The sequence below is a fragment of the Oreochromis niloticus genome, linkage group LG5 (assembly GCF_001858045.2).
Source record: "Oreochromis niloticus isolate F11D_XX linkage group LG5, O_niloticus_UMD_NMBU, whole genome shotgun sequence".
NCBI lineage: Eukaryota > Metazoa > Chordata > Actinopteri > Cichliformes > Cichlidae > Oreochromis > Oreochromis niloticus.
This window is the reverse complement of record NC_031970.2, coordinates 12,771,118-12,795,819: the sequence shown is the minus strand read 5'-3', so window position 1 is coordinate 12,795,819 and position 24,702 is coordinate 12,771,118. Positions and strand designations below refer to the sequence as shown.

The 24,702-nt window shown below is 41.9% G+C and overlaps 1 protein-coding gene across 1 annotated transcript in view; it reads right to left on the bottom strand.

Annotated features, from left to right (window-relative positions):
- stab1 (stabilin 1) overlaps window positions 1-24,702 on the bottom strand; it is a 153,442-nt gene that overhangs the window by 42,461 nt on the left and 86,279 nt on the right. Inside the window, exons 53-61 of the mRNA XM_005469696.3 lie at window positions 23,353-23,499; window positions 22,054-22,110; window positions 21,601-21,763; window positions 20,812-20,961; window positions 17,026-17,130; window positions 13,812-13,928; window positions 11,826-11,958; window positions 11,627-11,687; window positions 739-883 (exon numbers count right to left, since the gene is read on the bottom strand). Of these exons, the coding sequence (XP_005469753.1) occupies window positions 739-883; window positions 11,627-11,687; window positions 11,826-11,958; window positions 13,812-13,928; window positions 17,026-17,130; window positions 20,812-20,961; window positions 21,601-21,763; window positions 22,054-22,110; window positions 23,353-23,499 (1,078 nt within the window). The remainder of the gene's footprint in view (window positions 1-738; window positions 884-11,626; window positions 11,688-11,825; window positions 11,959-13,811; window positions 13,929-17,025; window positions 17,131-20,811; window positions 20,962-21,600; window positions 21,764-22,053; window positions 22,111-23,352; window positions 23,500-24,702) is intronic.

Sequence of the window (24,702 nt, the reverse complement as noted above, 5' to 3'; positions counted from 1 at the left end):
TCACATGCATGGCAACGGCTATCATTCTGAACTCAATGCAGCAAGATTTCAAAGTCAGCAACATCCCCCTCATCTGGACTGTAATGTTTTGTTTTGTTTTTAAATTTGCAATCTATGGATGTGGACAGTGGAAAGAAAATAGATTTTTCAAGGTTTGAGGATTTTTGTTTAAAAAATAGGTCATGATTTCTGGAAAGAGACATGAGGGCAGATTTCTCTACAGCTGATTTCACTACAGACCTGAAGAAAATGTGTACATTTGATTTTTGGAAGAAAATCCTTTTCTCTGGTTGGATGGCAGGTGCTTATATCCCACAAACTTCATTAAAAGGGTAACTCTGAACGCATCATTTATGGTGAATTCCTAATTATCTGTATATCCTGATTAATGAAGATCAGGTTAGAAGTAATAACAGCCTTTGAGCCTTTAATGAGCTCCATGTTTAACAAGCCTTAATGAGCTCCAGATCCTAATGAGCTCAACTCAGAACTGACGTTTGTTTACCAGCCCCAGAAAAATAAACAAATAAACAAATAAAAGTCCTCTATAATAAACAATGCTAGCCATAATGTCACCATGGAAACATAGATGCTACAAAGGTCATCTGCTTTAGAATCAGTCTGATTACCATGGAAACTGCAAAAGAGTAGGACTGGGAGCCAACATGGCTCCCACTCAGCAGATGTGACACGTGGCTACACTGCAGTTCATGGCTTCACTGCATTCACATGTCTTACCGTGGTAATGCAGGTCCTTGCAGATCGCCACAGGGTCACAGCCTCCGTTGTCTTCCAAGCAGCGGTCAACAGGGGGCACCAACTTCTCCAAACACCGGACTCCATTACCTATATACCCCGGCAAGCACTCGCACTCCCGTTCATTCTAGAAGAACCAGATTAGAGTGATCAGCTTACAGGAGGAAGTCATGTTATGTTCTTATTCAGGGATATTTTTAGAGGGAGACATGTCACTTGAAAAACCATTAATAAGAGTAACGGCAAAGATGCTGCTTGTCCCGCCCCAGCTCCAAAAAGCCAGTCAGCAACTTGGGAACAACTGGGAAACCAAAAGTGATTTTGTGCAACAGTTTCGAACTATGTGTTGATGAGCTTATAGCTCTACTCATGATTGCAATAAAGATGAACACTGTGTATTCTTTAATTTACTGTATCCATAATGTGAAATAGCATGGGATTGGACTGTGCAGTCACTTTGGATTTAACCTTGAGCAAAGCTGTAAAGTGTAATTTTGTGTAAGTGCAGTAAAATAATAACTTTTGAGGCTTTGAGGTGAGATACACTTCTGTAACTGCTTTTGGGGAAATATTTTTAAATCATATTTGTACACTGAACTTTATGCTGTTGGACTCAGGTCATATTATTTGCCCAGGGAATCTACCCATGTGAGCTTGTTGGCAGTCCATGTTCCTCCCTCTGCTAACCCCACAGCTCCATGTGACATTATCCACTCTGCCATAGTCCAGTTACTGACTCAGCACCGGAGTGCCTTCATTGCTATCTCGGGTGACTTCAACATATCACCTTGGACGCTACACTGTCAACTTTCACACAGTATGTGGTCTGTTCCACCAGGCGGGAGAGAATTTTAGACCTACTGTTTATAATCAAGCACACATAAGCCCGTTTCATTAGTAGCTACTCAGATCGACTCCGTATGGTTCACCACGGTTTTCATGATTTTCCATTAGGTCATAGTACCTGGTAAGTGTTGGAATTGATATTTTTTATATTGTCATTTGTGCTCCAATAGACTCCAATTTGTACATGTAAATGGAGAGTCCTCTTCACACACTAAGGTCAGTTATGGAGTTCCACAGGGTTCAGTGCTAGGACCAATTCTATTTACATTATACATGCTTCCCATAGGCAGCATCATTAGAAGACATAGCATACATTTTCACTGCTATGCAGATGACACGCAGCTCTATCTATCCATGAAGCCAGATAACACACAGCAATTAGTTAAACTGCAGGAATGTCTTAAAGACATAAAGACCTGGATGGCCGCTAACTTTCTGCTTCATTATTATCAGGATGTCCTAATAACTCGCTGAAAAGTCTTCAGCTAATCCAAAATGCTGCAGCAAGAGTACTGACAGGGACTAGAAAGAGAGAGCATATTTCTCCTGTTTTGGCTTCCCTTCATTGGCTTCCTGTTAAATCCAGAATTGAATTCAAAATCCTGCTCCTCACATACAAGGTCTTAAATAATCAGGCCCCATCTAGTCTTAATGACCTTGTAGTGCCATATCACCCTATTAGAGCACTTCGCTCTTGCTCTGCAGGCCTACTTGCTGTTCCTAGAGTATTTAAAAGTAGAATGGGAGGGAGAGCCTTCAGTTTTCAGGCCCCTCTTCTGTGGAACCAGCTTCCAGTTTGGATTCGGGAGACAGACACTATCTCTACTTTCAAGATTAGGCTTAAAACTTTCCTTTTTGCTAACGCATATAGTTAGGGCTGGACCAGGTGACCCTGAATCCTCCCTTAGTTATGCTGCAATAGACGTAGGCTGCCGGGGATTCCCATGATGCATTGAGTTTTTCCTTTCCAGTCACCTTTCTCACTCACTATGTGTTAATAGACCTCTCTGCATCGAATCATACCTGTTATTATTCTCTGTCTCTCTTCCACAGCATGTCTTTCATCCTGTCTTCCTTCTCTCACCCCAACCAGTCGCAGCAGATGGCCCTGCCCCTCCCTGAGCCTGGTTCTGCCGGAGGTTTCTTCCTGTTAAAAGGGAGTTTTTCCTTCCCACTGTCGCCAAACTGCTTGCTCATAGGGGGTCATATGATTGTTGGGTTTTTCTCTGTATCTATTATTGTGCGATCTACTGTACAATATAAAGCGCCTTGAGGCGACTTTTGTTGTGATTTGGCGCTATATAAATAAAATTGAATTGAATTGAATTGCTTAGGAACATATAATCATTTATGCTTAGAAATATATAATCATTTGTATGCTGATAAAAATCATATCCTTATTAGTTCTGATAAGATTCTGTGTGCACTTGTGTGCCATGAGATGAGAGGAAGCAGCCTCGACGTTATAATATCCGTTATAGCTTTAGGAACTAGATTGTTCTGTTTCTTAAAAGTGCAAAACTTCACACCTTTAAATGTGCATTTGAGACATGACCCATTGCAAGTTCCTGTTCTTATCATTTAGCGAGACGCTTACTTCTGCTTTTTTGCATACCTCATACACACAGTTTAAGTTCATTGAAAGGTCATATGTCTATGTATGGTATAGCTGAAAACACACACACACACACGCACCTACACACACCCACAGAATACAAACACTGATGTTGTTCAGATATGCCTGCTTAAGAATGTCACATGTAATTGCATATTCATGAATGATTGCTTGCTGACAATAAAAAGGGCTGTAGCAAAGGAATCAGCTGAAGTTGGCTAAAGGACAGGTGAAGGGAGCATTACTTGGCCTTGACTGACTTCCCTTGCGAGCCACAAAGACAAAAGAGCTCTGTCTTGTCTTGATTTGTTGTGCAGTTTGGGCTTGTGTTCCAGCGGGGTTTGTGCCTCGATAAACCCAACAGTAAGAGGTACTTTTTTAGTACCTACTTTCTCGGGGTTCCAAGCAATCCGATGTGGCATCGTCAGACAGCATATCACCAATTGGTTGGTCAGTAGTGTCATGAGAGCAATGAGCACGTCTTGTTCACAAAAATTAAAACCGCCATTTTTGAAACCTGGCAATGACGGAAATGGCTACAAAAATAATGCCATGGTGCTCAAGTCTGATGAAAATCCACAGTCCGAGCAGCAGGTATATTCTTGCCTAGATACCCACCTTTTTTGTAACGTTCATGTTAATTACTTCGCGGGACACTTGGACACATTGCTATGACAACAACCATGCAGGCTAGGTAGTACTGGATTTGAATGGTTGATCCGAGTCAAGTTGTAGCGAGTTGATCCGAGTAGGTATTCATGGAACAGGGGCTATACAGTTCCTCCTCCCTCCCCCGATTGGGTAGGTCAGATCATAACCTGATTCATGTTTTGAGATTCACAGACTGGGAGACACTCTGTGAGCTTCATGGTCAGGACATCAATGGACTTACTGAGTGTATCACTGACTACATAACCTTCTGCACCGACTCCATTGTCCCAGCTTAGACTGTCCATTGTACAAACTGAACATTCCATCCATTCTCATGGGTAACGTAAGATCTTTACCCAACAAGATGGAAGCGCTAATGGCGCTAACCAGACTGCAGTGGGAGTACCAGGAGAGCAGCCTCCTGCTGTTCACTGAGACATGGCTCACAGACCACACACTGGACCCCGTCGTAACTCTGGATGGCTTTCAACTGGTTAGAGCGCAGTGGAGAGTGGTAAGAGGGAAGGTGGGGGACTAGCAATGAAGGTCAATGAGAGATGGTGTAACCCGGGACACATCACTGTGAAGGAACAGCGCTGTACCTCAGAATCAGAATCAGAATACTCTATTGATCCCTAGGGGAAATTATTTCCTGTTAGCGGTTAGCATTCGGCCATACACTTTTGCAGCTGATCAAACACACAAACTCACACATGTGCAATAAGACTGCTATATGTGCAATTCTTCTTCTGACGAAGTTGTATTTTTGTATTTTCCTACTCAGTTGTATATAGTATTTGTATTTCCATTTTATTCTATTGTATATATTATTCTATTCTATTTTATTCTATTGTATATGGTATTTTATTTTATTTTATTGTATTTTATTGCTTTCCAGTGTTTTCTAATTTCTGCTACATAACTTTGCACTTTGCTGTAACAAAACAAATTTCCCACCTGTGGGACTAATAAAGGTCATCTTATCTTATCTTATCTTATACCACCTGGCCAGGGATTTTTCACACGTTATTGTGCTGACTATTTACATCCCGCCCTCGGCCGACGCTGACTGTGAGTACATTCACTCTACACGGTCTCTCAGCTACAGATGGCACATCTGCAGTCACTCATTATTAGGGATGGGTACCGGTTTGGCACCGGTATCGGATAAAACCTAAACGATACCCATCCCTACTCATTATTATCTCTGGGGACTTCAATCATGCCTCACTATCTGCCACTCTCCCTAACTTCTCCCAGTATGTTGCCTGCCATACAAGGGACAGCAAAACCATGAACCCTGTTTGCCAACACAAAGCAGGCTTACAGCGCATCACCCCTCCCCCCGCTTAGCCACACACACACCACAACACCACAATCTGGTCATTCTTCAACCCACTTACACCTCCATGGTGAAGAGGAAACCCCCCACGAAGAAGGTGATAAGGGTGTGATCTGAGGAATGCAGTGAGACCCCGAGAGACTGTTTTGAATGCACAGACTGGCAGGAACTCTGCAAGCCTCACAGTGAGGACATTGATGGCCTCAACCACTGCATCATGAACTACATCAACTTCTGTTTTGACAACACTGTGCCTACCAAGAAGGTACGGTGTTTTTCAAACAAAAAACCGTGGGTGACCCCACAACTGAAGGCCCTGTGAACGAGAAGAAGAGGGCTTTCAAGCATGGAGACAAGGACACAAGGATCCTTTTGTACTCTCCAAGAGAGACTTCAAGGACAATGAAGGAGCCACAGTGTCTGCTGACCGGGGGTGGGCCAATGACTTGAATCTGTTTTTGAACACGTTTGGCTCTGGACCACTTATCACCTCTCCCACCCCTCAGGTTCCATCAACCCCCCAAATGCTGTCCTGCCCCTCTCCTGGTGGAATGTCATTGTTACCTGTGCTCTCCTTACACCACCACCCTGCTTCACCCCCATCCACACGTCTACCCACAAAAGAGCCAGCCTGGATCCACTGCAGTTTGCTTACTGGTCTGGAATCGGGTTGGATAATGCTGTCAGTAGCACTGATGCCTCTCTCACCTAGAGCAGGCAGGGAGCACTGTGAGGATGATGTTTTTTGACTTCTCCAGCGCTTTCAACACCATCCAGCCTGCACTACTGAGAGGGAAGCTGGAGGGAGTCGGAGTGGGCAAACAGCTGACTGCATGGACCATCGACTACCTAACCAACAGACCACAGCCATCATGGATGCGTATCAGATGGAAACAATCAGGACTCTAGAGGGGTCATCAGTGACTTTGTCAGCTGGTGAGACCAACGCTCTCCAAATCAACGCTATCAAGACGAAGGACATGGTCATAGACTTCAGGAGGAAGTCACCTCCTACAACACTGGTGAACATCTAGGAAGAAGACATTGAGACAGTGAACTCGTAAAGGGTACGTGGGTGTTCACCTCAACAATAAACTGGACTGGACTACAAATACAGACGTTCTGTATAAGAAGGACCAGTGTCGACTCCACCTGCTGAGGAGACTGAGGTTCTTTGGAGTGTGCAGGACTCATTTAAAGACATTCTATGACACTGTGGTAGCGTCCGGATTTTTCTATGCAATGGCCTGCTGGGGAAGCGGATGCACGGACAGGGACAGGAGCAGGATTGACAAACTGGTGCAGAGGTCTAGCTCTTTGCTGGGATTTCCTTTGGAGTCTATGGAGGTAGTGGGTGGGAGGAGGATGCTAGTAAAGCTTACATCCATCATGAACAACCCACACCACCCTCTGCATGAGTCCGTGAGTGAGCTGAGCAGCTCCTTTAGACAGAGACGGAAACACCCTCGCTGCAGGAAGGAGCGCTTTCACAGATCATTCATCCTCACAGCAGTTAGACTCTATAACTCCTCAATCATGATGTCATAAGTCGCTGGACATTGTGGTCATCCATTGGTCATCCACAGTTACCACCTCATGCACAGTGCATCTTATATATGTACGGACATGTGCATGTATATGTATATCTCTATATATGTATATTTACTGTGGATGGGTGTACGTGTATTTGTACATGTGTGTGTGCATGTACATGTACATGTCTATACTTATAGATAAATAATAGATATCTATTACTTACATAGTAATAGTAGTAGTAGAATAGTTGAAATTTATTATTTGCATATTTCCACAACCCTCTATCCATAACACATACTCTGCATGCATGTACATATAACCTCAGCTACTGTTGTATATATTGTATTGTATTGTATATTTTTTGGGATTATCATTATTATTATTTATTTATTTATTATTTTTTTATTTTGTATTTCTTGACTTTATATTCTTGGTATACTCTTTGTATTCTGCTGTTATCTGTACCTGAGCTGTGGTAACACACAAATTTCCTCGCTGTGGGATCAGTAAAGTCTTATCTTATCTCTTATCTTATCTTAGCCAAATAACAAGCCGTGGGTGACTAAGGACATCAAAGCCCTTCTCAGTGACAAAAAGTGGAAACTCCAATAGAATAGCATGAGGAGACGTGTGGAGTGGCGTAAAGACTCCACTCAGGCAAGTCTGCAGGACCAGGTGGGGTCCAGTCTCTGTGTCCTTAAGACCTGTAGCTTTCTGGAGTCTTTCATCCTCATCCAACCTATAGTCAGGCCACACCAGGATCCCCTTCAGTTCGCTTACCAGCGTCTCCTCTGAGTTGAGGATTGTTAGTTACGTGCTAGGAAGACAACAATATGTGCATTTTCAAAATTGTGTGTCTGATAAGGTGATCAGCAACACAGTGGGAACACGAGGGACTGTCCTTTTCCCTTCCCTCTTCACCCTCTACACCACAGACTTCAGCCACTGCACAGAGACCTGACATTTTCAGAAGTTTCCTGGTTACTCTGCAGTGGTTGGATGCATCAGTGAGAGTGATGAGACAGAGTACTGAGCTGTGGTGGACTCCTTTGTTACACAGAATCCTCTGCAGTTCAGTGTGACAAAGACCAAAGAATTGATTGTTGACTTTAGGAGGACCAGGAAACCTTTGACCCCTGTTTCAATCCAGGAGATCAATGTGAACATTGGGGAGCACTATAAATACCTCGGAGAACACACTGACAATAAACTGGACTGGATTAAAAACACCACTACACTCTACAGGAAGGGCCAAAGTCGGCTCTATTTTCGGAGGCCTTTTAACATCTGACGGTGAGAGAGCAAAAGAGAGAGAGAGAGAGAGAGCGAGAGAGAGAGAGAGAGAGAGAGAGAGAGAGAGAGAGAGAGAAAGAGAGAGTTTTGAGATGTGAGAGATTTGTGATGTTTAGCGTGTTTGGAGTGTGTAGTTAGGGTTTTGTCTTGTTTAGTTAGTGTGTAGTGTAGTCGATAGTTTTGTTGTGCTTGTCAGCACAACGAGGCGACTGCTGAATGTCACAGGTGCTGCCAAAAAGCCACCAAAGGCAGACTCCAATGTAAACGCTGTCTCCAGGTGGAAAACAGGAGGAGTGATACAGCTCCTGCTTTCAGGCCTGCAGGTATCAGGCTTGTGATGTTCTCCTTTATCTTAGTGGACAGAAATAATTTTCTGGAGTGGTAAAACTAATTTGTGTGGCATCTTATTTGATGCAGAACACCTGATTGCTCTGTAAATAATTGGAAAATGTTATAAAAAAAACCCCCGTCTTTGCTGCATTTTTAGGTAAATAGCTGCAAATAAGTTTGTTATTTGCAAAAGTTTGGCATAGGGTTTTAAAATTTACAATTTATATTTGCATTTCAAGTTATGCAAATAATTTGTTAAACATGTTTGTGGTTGTTACAGCAAAATATAAACCTTTTTTCTACTTGGATTTTATGTTTTTTGTCTGATTTTAGTTCAATTGTGTTAATACAGTATGTCAAAATGAAAAAACAAACAAACCGTAAATTCAAACATGCAAGGTTGTGCAGAAAAGAATGATACCAAACAAGGCAAAGTAAATAGTTTTTATAGGTTTCGCAAATCAAAAGTAGTCAAAAATGGCCAATTATACCGTTGGCCTAAGAGGGTTAAACATATTTTTAAAGTAACGCATTAGTTACATTTACTAGTAATTAGTTACTTTTATAATATTGTTACTAACTCCCTTACTTTTTTAAAGAAGTAATTAGTAACTATAACTAATTACTTTTTCAAAGTAACTTGCCCAACACCGATGTTCAGTGAGAGACCGAGATTACCCAAATGCACCACTGTACAACACAGGAAATCATTCCTGCCTGTGGGAGTACAATTCCTCTATCTAATGCACAGTACACACATCCTTAATATCTGCACATCCTCTACAGAGAAATAACAAAATGACAAAGTTCAACAGTTTACAGTACAATTTTAGCCACATATATGAATTTTGTCTTATATACTGCAATATTTATAATTGAGCTATTTGTTATATTTTGAAAGGTTGTAAATTGTATTATTTAATTTAGCTAAGTTAGTTACTGTTCTTACTGTCTTGAAGCAAGTGTAACCACACAATTTCCTCAGGGATTAATAAAGTATTCTAATTCTCATGCTGAACGTTGCTACAGGCAGCATAACAATCTTCTCAGCCTCACAGCTTCTCCAGACCCTTTCACATCTGTCACATGTGCTCAGGGTGAACCTGTTCTCATCTGTGAAAAGCACAGGTCACCACTGGTGGAGCTGCCAATTCTGGTATTCTATGGCAAATGTCAATCTGGCTCGTGGTACTAGTAGTGACACGAACCCGAGCCACATGCAAAACTTATTTGTCCGAAAAGACATGGACGGAAAAATACGCCTGTGGCCCCCACCTATAAAACCTGAGGACTGTCTCACCGTTGCACCTCTAGTGAATCTGTTGTTGATTTCATTAACACCAAAGCAGCTGAAACTGATTAACAACCCCCTCTGGTACATAACTGAGAAGATCAATCGCAGAAGTTTATGAAGTTTAAATGATATGATACTATACTATGATTGAAAAGTTTTAGTAAATTTTTTTAGCAGTGTATTTAGCCATGTTTTTTTAAAAACTTGTTATCCAAGTCGGTTAAGTTCTGCATCAGCACCCAGCAGTGCTTGAATTAGAATCCACAAATAAGATCTTTAATTTCAGTTTCGGTTGCACCAACAGAGCACTTAATTGTGCTGTAATATATATATTTTTTTGCCTGTCCTGTCTGGAAATGTAGCAATCAGGGTTGTTGTCTGAAGGCCAAACTAAATGCCGAACAGATTTATTTTCCAAAGTCTACCATCACGGCTTTTGCTATACTGGTCCACTAGATACTCATATTTAATTAGATTTTTATTAGGTTTTTAACAATTATGAGTTATTACAATCAGAATGCAAAAGACCGGGCACGGAAATAAAGAAAAAAAAGAGAAGTTTGTGAGAAATTTAGCAAAAAGAGAGGGAGAGACAAATAGAGAAGAGAGAGAGAGAAAAAACACAGAAAATCTGCTTTACCACCTGCTGAAAAAAACAAGCAAATAACAACAGCATGGAAACCACGTCCAGTGCTGTCGGGAGTGATCCACTACACATTTGAGCACCCAGCCCTGGACACAGAGAACCACCAATGCACCAGCGGGTGGGGGCACCAGCCGGACCCACAGCAGTAGGGAAGCCCCCCAGTCCAGACCCCAACCAGAGGGCCAGTTCCTCCTCCCGGCCCCCTACCCAGACGATGAAGAGAGATTTTGAGATTTGTGCTTTGTTTTAAGCAAGTTCTCCTTTGCGCTTTTCCAATATAAGAGTTCGAAATCCTATTCTTGGTTATGCCCCCTGCCAAATGTGCAGCCACACTAATTCCTCCCATTTAATGAACTGCTTGTCATTTATTTCAATTGGGAGTCTTTGAAATAGCTATAATAACCAGGTAAAGATGATCAACTTGGGATATGAAACTTAATAAAACTTAATTAAATTCTATCTCCTAATGTAATTCCCAGTTTTCTGTTTTTTTAAGTCAATTAATTTAATCAATTTAATTCAGCTCCACTCAACAAAATGAACGCACACAAATGATGCATTTTTTATAGTTTGGCTTTTTCTTATATAGATGACATCTGACAATTTCAATATATACAGTAGAAGACATGGTTTGATGATGTTTATAATAGATTTGAGATTTTTTCCAAGGGTAGTCTTAGTAAGCTGTACAGGTAGAGATCAGCCTCAGTAACTTCTGATGTACGCAAAGTCATTTTGTTCTGGAAGCAGACCTAAAATATGACAAAAACTTCTCAGTTCAGAACAGAGAAACAAGGATTAACCCTTGTAGGTGTCCAAGGGGTAAAAAGTTAAAGGATAAATGCAGTGTTTACAAAAATGCAACGTGCCAGAATTCTTCAAGTACAATAAAAGCTAAAGTTAGTTCAAAAGGTCTCCATCTTATTTTTTTCTTTTTCTTTTTTTCTTATTTATTTCTTGTGAGATGTGTTGATTTTTGTAAAGTGGAACCTGATCTAAATGTAGGACATTGTCTCCAGATGGGATAAAAAAAAATGCTGTGCCCCATCCCGGTTGGATTGAGGGCGCCCAGCTGGAAAAATGTTACGCAGCCCTAATAAACATAAGATGTTGGTCACTACTTCTGCTCTATATCCCACTCTCAGTCTGAACTAGCATATGATGCATTTCCTGTATATTTAGTATAATGAGATTTATCAAATACATCAACTCCAAACAACTTGAAAAGAAAAAAGGTGGCATTTTATTCACTTCTTTGCTGATGTTTGCTGCACTGCTGCAGATTTTACTGGATAAAGATGAAAAACATTTACTCACTGGACCAGTGAACTTGCAGGAGGCAAAGTCGCTGCAGCCACCATTTGGCTCTTCAGTACATCTGGAGACCAGACAGAAAAACAGCAGCCTGATGTCACGTCTCCAAAAGTAAACATCTCACATTGATTTAATGAAGGCAACAAGAAAGCCACAAAAAAACCTGTATTTAAGTCAGACAAAGATGAAAGGCCACACCCACCTGTTAATGGGACTGCAGGAGTAGCCGTCTCCCTGGTAACCACTGCGGCAGGTGCAGTTGACGACGAGTCCCGTCTGGTTGCAGTCCGCATTCACATGGCAGCCGCCGTTGTACTCGGAGCAAAGGTCTGGAGCTGCGGAGTGTTTTTAATAAAACTGTCATCCGATGTGGTCACATGTAAGATTCATTATAAATGCCGGCTCAGTTAAAGGTAAGCATCAGCTCGCCACATGTGCAACATCTGGAGCCTGAAACAAATGTGAACTGTTCTACAGCACCCATATTATCAATCTGAACAGGAGTGCCACCGAGCAGAGAAAACAAATGTGATATTGGTTCACTGCTAGGGAGGCTAATCTTCCTCTAATCTAAGGGCTGAACTGGGCTCCTGTACTGCAATGCCAGGGTTAATAAGCTTTATAGTTACAAATCAGCCATCAAAGACTAACAGGTGAATATACTTTGTCTCTTCTCCACCAACACAGTCCTGGTTCTGTTATCTTTGAATCAGAGAGTAAATTACTATCACCGGAGCCTTCAAACTTAATTCATTGAAACCATTTAAATGCACAAAATGTTTACTGTACCAGCTCAGAGGAGACGATCCAAGCACAGGACACAGCAGGGTAAAAGTTAAAAATCAAGATTATTGATCCAGACTGAGGTTAGCCAATTAAAGAAACAAAACATGTGAGGAACAAGGGGATACACAAAGAAGACACCTAGGACTAGAAGGAAACAAAACAATCTATCGAGAATACTAACAGAAAGCTAGAACAGCTGACTGGGAAGAATTCAACACAAGCTTGTAGGAAATAAAGGGACACTGGGGCATACATTTACAGAGGCGAGTAGCTGGTGTGCAAGAAAACATGTGGGAACTAGAATCAAGGGTCGAAGTAGAAGTAGAGTTTATAAAATGTATAAAATAAAACAGGAACTATGGAATGGCTGCTGTTTATGTTGTGTGACGCTGATGATGTCATGTTGTTTCTGGTTATATTAGAAAAAGTAAAACATTATCAGCGCATAGCAGAAACAACAGAGGTTTCTCATTGTGGATGTGACAAAACCACCGATCTCCACCGATCCCTGATAGGTTGGTGAGTGGTTGTTAGGTGATCATATGCTGCACTTTTTGGTGTATTATCTGATCATCCTTGTGATTTGAACGCTGTAGTCACTCATAAATTACAACCAAGTGGTATTGAAACCTGAAAAATTGAATGAAATTCAGGTTTATTTATCTGGCATCAACAGTCGCCTCAAGGTACTTTATTCTATGAGGTGAAGACTCTACAGTGTTCAGGAGAAAACCCCAACAATCAAACAAGCCCCTGGAATAAGCCTGCAGTGATGGTTTAAAGGATTTGTAGCAGTTGTAGATCAACATGTTGGGAGTGGAAAAAGGTTCATGGAGGGGAAATGCTCAGTCTAACACATGAAGTCCCGCAGCAGTCTGAACCTATACTGTGTGATGGCATCATGTCAACATGGACTAAAATCTCTGAGGAATGTTTCAGCACCTTGTTGAATTTGAATAAAAGCAGAACTGAAACCAAAAAAGGGAGGAACCTGGTTCAGGCATATTGTACATTTTAAAATGTATTTTTGCATTATTAATAATATATTTCAGGATTATTTTTCTGAACTGTGGATAGACAGCAGTGAAGTCAAGAAAGTCAGGGGACAGAGGGCAAGGGAAGACACACAGCAAAGCGCCATGGGTCAGACTTGAACCTGGACCGCTGCATTTCAGCCTCGTAGCCTATGGTTGCATGCAAATCTCAAAGGTGGCTTTTCACCTTCAAGGTGAATTTTCCTCATCTCAACATGTTGGTTATTGGAACCACAGCTGGACCTGGATAATCAAAACTTACCAGAGTTTCCTCTTACTTCGGTGGCTACAAAGCACTCTAATCTCTTCTATTATTGCACGACCACCATTAGGATGATGTGTGTCTTTAAACAATGAACAACACTCACGTGGCTCTGGAGTGCAGAAGGTGCCATTCCCCTGGAATCCTGGTTTACACAGACAACCAACACCTAGCAGGCAGTCAGCCTGAGCGTGGCACTGCCGGCACTCCTCTGGGATTGAGCCTAGACAGGCAGACGGGGGATTTGTCTCAGTAGAAGATAACAAGAGCAAACAGGGCTTTAAAATAAAACTCACAGGTTTATTTAAGGAATGTTTTTGTGAGAACAACCTAGAAACTTTCAGAAAACAAAAGCCTTCAACATGGATCCAGAATCCTCGTTTTGTTTGCATAGACCACTTGCACTTGGACTTCCTACACTGTCTCAAAGTGGCCCCTTAAATTTGAATTTCATTATGAGCAAGAGGACAAGGTCACAGGGATCCAAATCCAAAGTAGGTCTTAATCTGAGTGAAGACTGTGTTGCGATCATCTCCTGGCATGATGGCACAGCATCACACTTCAGGTAGTTTGCAGAGAATGTTCAGTGGACTTCTCCACTGAAAACTCCTGTCTGGTCTCTGGGTTGTTGTTGAAGAGCCCACTCTCATCACTGGGGTGATTCCTCACCATGAAAGTTGATGAAGTTTAAGGACTTTGGTGGAATTGCAGAAAATTACATTCAAGTAGTCATACCATGATTTCCATGGAGTGATCTAAAAGCAGCAGTAATGCTGAACTGCAGCCAAATTTGAGGGGTTTTCTGTGTTTTTTAATGGGCAGAGTTAAGTAAAAAAAACATGGTTGGAATGATTTTGATCAAAAACTGAAATAGATTATTTAACATGATTATCCATGAACTCAAACATCATGCATTTTTTAAACTGTCTTTACATCTACATAAAAGATAAATACATTAAAAATAAAAAACAGGAGGAGGTTGGCAGTCTTTTTGACCATAAAGGTAGTCTCACAGGAACAACCACTGGTCCCTGCTGACCTGCAGCCTCTTCGTTGTGAGGTGGAGGTTTAGACAAGGACAAAAAGAGGTGCAATTGGCAACGGGCTTGCATATCTCTGGAGATGAGAACAGAAGCTACTGAAAGAGAGCCAAAGCTAAAAATCAAATTACATCTCAAGCACACACTGCCGAAAGCAGACCAGGTAGCAGATCCTGGGGGATCCGGAGATAAAGGGAGCTGCAGCTGTTCACGATCCTTTGACATCATGACTTTAAGCTCCTCTTTATAAATCTTACGGATGAAAGTCTGGCTCAAGACGACCTAAACAGCGAATGAGTTTTGGCTGTAAATGAAAGGGCTCATTTTATAACACAAGACAGAACAGACCAGAAGAGCTTTGTAGCAAAGATAAAAGCAACAAGTCATTGCTGTATCTCATTATCTTCTTAACTTAAAAGCCAAAATCATAACTGAAACTAAAATGAGTCACTAAGATGTGGTTTTCATCGTATTGTCACTGTTTGACTGGAACAGAGAAAAACTGGTTAAAATGTTGAGGATAACCTAACCTTTTTTTTTAGTTTAACAAGCCCTTTAAAGTGGAGAATAGTTATAGCAGATGGGTGAAGCTTCTGAGATAATTTCCCCCCTAAATGACAACATACACTGATGAGGCATAACCTTATGACCTTTTTCTTTTGCTGCCAAAACAGCCCTGGCCTATCAAGACTTGGACCCCTGAGAGTGTGCTGTGGTTATCGGAGAGATCTGGGAAATTGGAGGCAAAGTCAACACCTCAAACTCGTTGCTCTGCTCCTCCAACCATACATGAACTATTTTTATTTTGTGGCAGGCAGCGCACATTATCCTGCAGAACCATTTACTGTTTCAATGAAAGGGTATACATGGTCTGAAGCAGTGCTTAGGTAGGTGGGACGTAACAAAGTAGCATCAACATGAAGGGCAGGACCTAAGGATTCCCAGCAGAATATTGCCCAAAGCATTATGCTGCCTCCAGCAACAAACTGTGATGAACTGTGTATCCTGATATTTTTCTATCAGAACCAGAATGAACTTTTTCTGCAGGATAGGCTACAGTGGCGTCTGTTGGATCAGAAAACATGGGCCAGCCTTCGCTTCCCATGTGCATCAGTGAGTCTTGGCTGCCCATGACCCTGTTACTGGTTCACCACTGATCCTTCCTTGGATCACCTCTGACAGATACTGACCACTGCAGACCAGGAACACTCAACAAGAGCTGCTGTGACGCAGTCGACTACCCAGCACAGTTTGTCAAACTCACTCAAATCCTTACACTTTTCCATTTTTCCTGCTTCTAACGGATCAACTCTGAGGACAAAATGTTCACTTTACCCCTAATATAGTCCACCCACTAACAGGTGTCGTGATGAAGAGTGTGTGATATTCATTTCATCTGTCAGTGGTCATATGGTAAAATGGTAAATGGCCTGTATTTGTATAGCACTTTACTTAGTCCCTAAGGACCCCAAAGTGCTTTACACATCCAGTCATCCACCCATTCACACACTGGTGATGGCAAGCTACATAGTAGCCACAGCTGTCCTGGGGTGCACTGACAGAGGCGAGGCTGCTGGACACTGGCGCCACCGGGCCCTCTGACCACCACCAGTAGGCAACGGGTGAAGTGTCTTGCCCAAGGACACAACGACCGAGACTGTCCGAGCCGGGGCTCGAACCGGCAACATTCCGATTACAAGACAAACTCCCAACTCTTGAGCCACAATCGCCCCACAACACATAATGTTATGCCTGATCTGTGTACAAAGCCATGAAGATAGTCTGCTCATACAGTAGATATTACAGGCACTCACCTCATTATTGGCAACTTTGACCTTATTTAAAGTAAACATTTACCACTGTAACAGTATACATGACAGAAAATAAAAGAAAGCACAGCAGATTCATTTTAAGTGTCTGGATATTATTTTATGTCACTTCAAAGTTTATTATTAGTGAGCTGATGTTTCAGTCTGTTTAAAAGTCCTAATAAGAAAGTCTGATTCAATACAATGTTTTATAATAACTTGGTTAAGGTTTAACATGACCACGGGCTTGGTTTAGGGATAATTTAACCATGCCTTAATGGTTACCAATGTATCCATCTGCTTAAAAAAATTGCTGAGCTTTATTAAAGAAATAATAAATAAAAATAATACATTTGTAGGATGTTTTAGAATTTTTACAACCTCAGTGCCAACGAGTGGCTCTTTTCATGGGCTTTGTTGACCATAAAAACCCGATCAGGGTCTCATTTGTGCATTCAAGAAGAAATCTCACCTATTTTGTTCTGGCAGCGATCGCCCTCCCAGCCCGGCTTGCAGATACACTGCCCAGATCCTCCAATGCCATCATTGCACCTTCCCTGGTTCCTGCAGGAACAGGCTGAGAGAGACAAACAAGACTTGACACATTTTCTAGTCCAACAGTGATGTGAGAACAGGCAGGTTATTTCAGGCGTCCAGGCTTCCTGCAGTTGCAGTTTGGCTCTGTCTGTGATCTGTAATTATGTGACTTTGATGGTTTTGATGACGTGTGACTTTGTCTGTTTAATCATCAGTACAGCTGTGAGAGTCATAGTTCAAAGTTATCTACTACTCCCCTAATGCAGTTTAAATGGACCTTACATGTTCATTTTCAGCTCTATGTTTTTATTGTTAAACTGACACCGGGCCTTGTTGCAGCCCCTCAGTTCATCCACTGTCTAAAACAAGTTGATTTAGCTCCTCTCACTTTAAGCCAACTTTCTTCTGATTGGCTATAACTCACAAACAGAAGGTTTAAAAATGGTGGAGTTTCTGTGCTCACCAGATGACCATATAAGGAATGTCCCCTTCCATTGACATGAGGCAGAGCCAAGAGTAGAAAAAAACTGTCTGAAATGAGCATTTAGAGCAGCCTGAAGCCTGAGCTTTGGGCTCACATCTGGATTATGTTTTATATGAGCACCATTATTGTTAACATATAAAAAAATGAAAAGCAGATAAGGTCCACTTCATACTTTGGTTAGCATAAATCTAATTTTTTGTCATATTTCTTGTTTTAATATTATGCTTTTGATTTTATTTATGCTCCAAGGATCTATGGTGGTGAGCTGTCTGTGAACCTGAGTCACATTTGCGGCCTGAGTTTGACAGAGGAGAAGAAATCAGCGTTATAGATAACATCCTCTCTACCAGAGAAGCTGACACCATCATAGCTTAACAACTATCGACCAGCTGTTCTCACGTCGCATGTGAAGAAGGTACTGGAAACACCAGTTTTGGCTCACCTGAGACCACAGGTGGAAACATCTATTGATCCTCTGCAATTTGTACACCAACCAAATCTGGGAGTGGATGATTCAATCATCTCCATGCTGCAGAGAACTTACTCCCTGGAGAGAACAGCTGCAAAGTGAGGATACTTTCTATGATTTAACAAGTGCATTTGAAATGATTCATCTGCTGCTTCTGAGAGAGAAGCTCCTGGAAATATCAGTGAACACGTTCACCATCTCATGGTTTACTGACTACCTGACAGTCACTCTTCAGTATGTTAGAATGGCATAGCTCTGTCAGATTTGGTGATATGTAGTATAGGACGGCCACAGACGGTTGTGCTGTTTCCCTTCCTGTTCACTTTGTTTGCCTTAGACTTCTACTTAGCCTTGTACTTCTTCAGATCATGCTGCCAACAGAAATTCTCAGATGATTCTGCAGTAGTTAGATTATATAAGTGATGGACAGGATGAAGAGTGGAAAGCACTAGAGGATGATTTTGTGGGATGGTCTGCTTCTGAATGTGAATAATACAGAAAGATGGTGATCAAGGATGGCTACATGGCCCATGTCTATCCTGGGACAGGATGCTGATGTGGTGGAGGAGTACAAGTAGCTGAGCATCCACATGACTAAACTGGAAGACCAACACAGAGGCTGTATACAAGAAGGGATGAGCAGGCTCTTCAACATGTGCAGAAACATAATGGATATTTTCTGTCAGTCAGCTGTGAGAAACATCAGAGCTGGTGATGGGAGGTCACTGCACCAGCTGTTATCCATTATGGATAATCCCGGCCACCCTCTGCACTGCTTACTAGGAGGCAGTGGAGCATCTTCCCCAAAAGACTGATTCAGCACTGCTGCCACAAGAACAGAGACAGGAAAGCTTTATGTTGTTACCATCCTTAATACAATACATCATCTGTCAGGCTGAGAGATGTCTGTCAGATATAATTATTAGTATTATTATTGTTAATAATACTAATATTTTAATTGCTGTAACACACAAGAATTTCATAATTATGGGTTAATTAAATATTACATAAATGCTGTTTTTGTTATCAAAAATTTCAATTTTTTATAACAGCTGCATAGCAGCTGTTATGCTTCACTTTAACTAAAGCTGCAGAGTGCTCTTTGTAGACCTCAATCTGCTCCGGATGAATTGAGCAACCATGGCGGCGTGTTTTGTTCATGCTGTGACGAAGAGTTTCAAATCGACTCCAGCTCTAACTGACACCTCTGCTGTCTCCTCCAAAGCGAGGACACACCTGTGTTCCCCTGTGGAGAAACACTGAGTGGAGTTGGATTTAATAAAGACTGTTAAACTCAAACAAGCAAAGATGAGCAGCCGTATCCACATTTCCAAAAAAAAAAAGGAAATCTGCTCTGCTGGTTCGGCTCTAAGCGAAGACAGCTGGCAGGTTTGTCCTGAGCTGGAAACACACCCAGCTGTGTGATGGTGAGTGTGGAGCGTTGCCATGGTGACAGACTGCTGGAGAGCTGATGGGGGTGAGACTGTCTGCTGATGCCAGATTTGCTACTTTTTTTCGCCACAGGGTATTAAAGGGTCACAACGTAGCCATGGTGAATGCATCAAAGGGCTGAAACGCACCCTCCTCTTATTTTTACACTTTGTTTTTTTATATACCAAAATCATGCACCAAATTTATGATTGAGATTTTGCAACATTTCTATGCACTGCCCCCTGCAGGTGGTAGAGAGCTGCTGCCTCAAGTGCTGCTATTCATTGCACTCACATGTCTCCTCCCTTCCTGAGCTCATCCCAGTCAAGTGGGAGAGTTGTGAGGAAGAGGTGTGAGGATGGAGGAGGAACCTGTGAAGTGAGAATTCCTCCATTCCAGAGTCAGTCTTCACTTATGGATGTTGCTTGTCATTGTTTTTGATTATCTTCTGGTCTTATTTCTAGAAGGCGTTCTAAGAACTGAGCATTTATATGACAATCAGCCTATCGTGCTAAGTTTGGCTCATTACCAGATATTCTTGTTCATCAGTGAGCACTACACAGCATTGGAAGCAAGAAATTAAAGGAAAACTTCTCACTCATCAAAAGTCTGTGAAGGTTCTCAGTCATCCAGGTCATCGTAGTCTGAGGAGCTTGGAAAGAAAAGTGTCTGGACTTCTCTAGGTTTCTTGAAGATGTTTCACCTCTCACCTGACAAGCTTCTTCAGTTCTAAGAGCAATTGGTGGAGAGTCTGTGTGGGAGTGTCCCTCCAAAGAGGGACAAAAGGACGCCTTAATGATCCTCTACCTAATCACATGAGCCAAGGCGTGAAAACGGGTGTGGGTCACAATCAGCCAAGGTTTCGGATGAACCCACTGTGAAACCTAGACCCACCCAATCATGTGATTTACTGAAGTCAAATGGCCCAGGATGTGAGTAGGCGTCAAGGCGTCTGGAAAGGGATCTCAAAACTGGATCACAGATGGCAGACAGTTGGTGTCGTAAGCCACTGCCTCTGTTCAAAGATGGTGACATCGATGGCTTCTTTCACTCCTCTTCCAAACCATCTGCCTTCTCTATCCAAAATGTGAACATTGGCATCCTCGTAAGAGTGACCTTTTTCCTTTAGATGCAGATGAACCGCTGAGTCTTGTCCCGTTGAGGGGCTCTTCTATGTTGTGCCATGCATTTATGAAGTGGCTGTTTGGTCTCTCCAACAGCCACTTCTGGAGAGCTGTTGGAGAGCAGACCTTATCTACAAAAGGTGCACTCTCTTTGTTTTTCCACTGACCGATGATAAAAACTAAAAAGCATTTTCATCTTAAACTCTGCTGTACCTGTGCAGTTGGGGCCATAGAACCCAGCGGCACACATTTCGCAAGATTCCCCTCTGAATCCGGTATGGCATCTACATGTTCCAGTACCGAGAATACCGTCGTTGCAGTCGCCATGTTTGCCACAAGGGGCCTCCAGACCACCTGAACAAACTGCAACAGACAGAGGAAAAGGGTCAAAACATAGCGTGGAAACAAAGAAAAAAAGAAACTCTCTTCCAGTCTTTATTAACTTTGCTCAGTGGGACCCGACAGAGACGTAAGTCTGTGGGAGAATTCTGCAAAGGTAAACATGATGGCACACCCAGCCTTACCCAGCTTTCATGTCCCTGTGACCTCTGAAAAAAAGTTTTACTTCAGGGGCTTCAAAATAACTGCCCATAGGCATTACCAAGATGGCTTGCAGTGTTGTGAAAAGTATTTACCCCCTCCCTGATTTCCTAGCTTTTTGCATATTTGTCACACTTAGATAACCCAAGTTAAATATAACAGGGACAGGGGACAAATACTTTTTCACAGCAGTTTAGAAAGACCGTAAGTCCACATTTTTCTCACTTGGATATTAAACTAAGTAAGCATCAGTAATATCTAGTCAAACAGAAGTGTGACTAATATCTTTGAGAAAACATGCTTTCAATAAAAACCACACAAACTCAACAACTTGAATATCCAAACTAAACCCTGTGACTTTCAGAATTTGTAACTCTATTCAACTAACTAAAACCAAGAACAGCTCTGTATAAACAAAAGCACCATTCCTCACATACGTGCCTCCATCCCTTCCCCTCTTACCTTGACAGTCTCGCCCGAAGTGGTTTTTGCAGCACTTCTGTACCCAGCCTGGAAAGCTACAAACTCTCCTACAGCCATATCTGCTGAAACGATCCAGGTCATCATACAAGTATGAGTAGCTGCGATACCTGGAGCGAAAGTTCAAACAGCGCTCTGTCTTTCCCTGGAAGAATACAGAAATGATATTTGTTGGTCAGAGGGCCCGGTGGCGCCAGTGTCCGGCAGCCTCGCCTCTGTCAGTGTGCCCCAGGGTGGCTGTGGCTACAACGTAGCTTGCCATCACCAGTGTGTGAATGTGTGTGTGAATGGGTGAATGACTGGATATGTAAAGCACTTTGGGGTCCTTAGGGACTAGTAAAAGCGCTATATAAATACAGGCCATTTACATTTACATTTGTCTCCACAGTCTTTATCTATAAGCAGCTAATGCTCACATGCTTTAGCAGACCTTACCGTGTCATAGTGTTTGAAGGGACAGGACGGGGGGAAGATGCAGCTTCCACAGCGCCCCTGAAATATTTAAGACAAGTGAGATTATGATTATTTGTCATGAGAGAACAGGGTTAAAGCCCTACTTAATCCACCAGGGTACATGCTAATGTGAGAGCCTTTGTAGTTTTCTGGTGTTTATTCACCTGGCGCTCATCCTGGGAATTATACATTATTCAATCCAAACATTTTAGTGAAACAAAGCTTAGCTTAGTTGTTAGCTTGGTTGCTAATGGCCAGAGGCAATTGTATGGTCTATTCCTACTCTATACAAGAAGAAGCTAATAAACAATTTAGCTTCCTAAATTTTAAAATAAATCCTATGATCAAAGATAATCAATTTTAATTAAAGGATAATTTCAACTTTTATCCAATCTGCTATATGTCTCATGACCTTTTCTGTGCATACACTACTGGTCAAAAATTTTAGAACAGTCTATTTTTTCCAATTTTTTATTAAAGATTATGCAGTTTAATGTCATATTTTGCCCACTGAAATGAAAGCATAGTAAAATAAACAATTTGTGTTTAGAAAGAAATCATGGACCCTGAATCCAGCAAAAACAGCCCCAGACAACCACACTTCCTTGTCAATGTCTGACAGTTGATGCAACACGATGTGGAACCATTCTGTCGCCTACCTGACGGCGTGAAAAGATCCTGTGTGATGAACTGAAGATTTCAAAATATGATTCATCAGTCCATAAAACTTTTTTTTCAGTCTTCAGTGGTCCAATGGCAGCGTTTCATGGCCTAGGCAAGCCTCTTTGTCTTATTCTGATATCTTAGCAATGGCTTTCTTGCTGCAACTGTCAAACCTGCGATTCAAAGTCTTCTCTCCACAGCTGAAACTGAGACTTGCTTACCTGCTTACTTACTCTCAACCAGAACTTGGAGCTATACTATATAAATTATACTTAATTTATTGTATTTATTCTAAATTTAGGTTAAGTTTCACCATTTACATAAGCATTTCCGTTTGTTATGTTTAACTTAATTCTTTACCTGCAGTAACAAACAAATACTTTACCTAGCCTTGTCTAATCAGTCTAAAGCAAAACTAACGAACCCAATAAGCAGATTTCTTTTTTTATTTGGTGAACCCTTTGATTATAATTTTAAAAATCAGATGAAAATAAACAACATAATTTCTTCAGTAAATTACATCATTGCATTTACTAATGCTGTTGTAGCACACAGTAAAAATGACTCCCCCAGTGGCGCTACTGGTGTTGAAGCGGTAGCATTGTTAGTGTTACTCACGTAAGTGGTTCTGTTCTCGATGGTGTCACAGAATGCTCCGAGGCCAGCAGGCTCCAGCAGCTGGTCGATGCCATAGGCCAAGCCATTCTCGAAGTTCAGGTAGCGGTCCACTATCCTGGCCTCATTTTCATTTATTACTATTGCACCCTAAAAACAGACACACACGTTTTAAAAAATACAACTACTAAGCAATAACAGAGTAGACTAAAATGGAAACCATTCAGTAGAGACAACAGAGTGATGTTATGATCATTTTGTTGGCTCAGATTTAATATGATCTCAGTCCACCCTGTGCAGCTCTAACAGCTTCAACTCTTCTGGGAAGGCTTTCCACAAGGTTTAAGAGTATGTGTTTATAGGAATTTTTGACCATTCTTCCAGAAGCAGATTAGTGAGGTCAGACACTGATGTTGGACAAGAAATCCTAGCTCGCAGTTTCCAGTTTAATTCATCCCAAAGGTGTTCTGTCAAGCTGAGGTCAGGACTCTGTGGAGGCCAGTCAAGTTCTTCCACACCAAACTTGCCATCCATGTCTTTATGGCCCTTGCATGTTGACTGGTGTGCAGTGATCTTGGAACAGGAAGGAGTGTTCCTCAAATTGTTCCCACAAAGTTGGGAGCATGAAATTGTTCAAAATGTTTTGGTATGCTGAAGCATTACGAGTTCCTTTCACCGGAACAAAGGGGCTGAGCCCAGCTCCTGAAAAACAACCCCACACCATAAACCACCTCCACCAAACTTTACACTTGTCACAGTGCAGTGCCAAACCCAGACTCCATCATTGGAGTGCCAGACGGAGAAGTGCGATTCAGTTACTCCCTTTATTGTCAACCAGAACTTGGGGCTATACGCAATTCGTCACTCCACTGCTCTAGAGTCCAGTGGTGGCGTGCTTTACACTACTACATCCACACTTTGCATTGCAATCATTGATGTAAGACTTGAATGCAGCTGCTTGGCTATAGAAACCCATTCTGTATTGTTCTGATCTAAACTGAAGGTCACATTCAGAGGTCTGTAGCAACTGACTCTACAGAAAGTTGGGGGCTTCTGTGCACGATGTGCCTCAGCATCAGGTACAAAGCTGGAATTCACTGAGCTCCTGAATTCACAAATGTTTGTAGAAGCAGCCTGCATGCCTAGGTGCTTGATTTTATACACCTGTGGTCCTCTTGCTAGCCATCTCTCGCTCACTGTAAGAAACCTCGGAGTGTTCCTGGATAGCTCTTTTAAATTAGAGAAACAGGTCTCCACTGTGGTAAAAAACAGCTTTTACCAGTTGCGTCAGATATCCAAAGCAAAGCCATTCTTTCCTTTAAAGGACCTTGAAAAGCTTATCCACGCATTTAT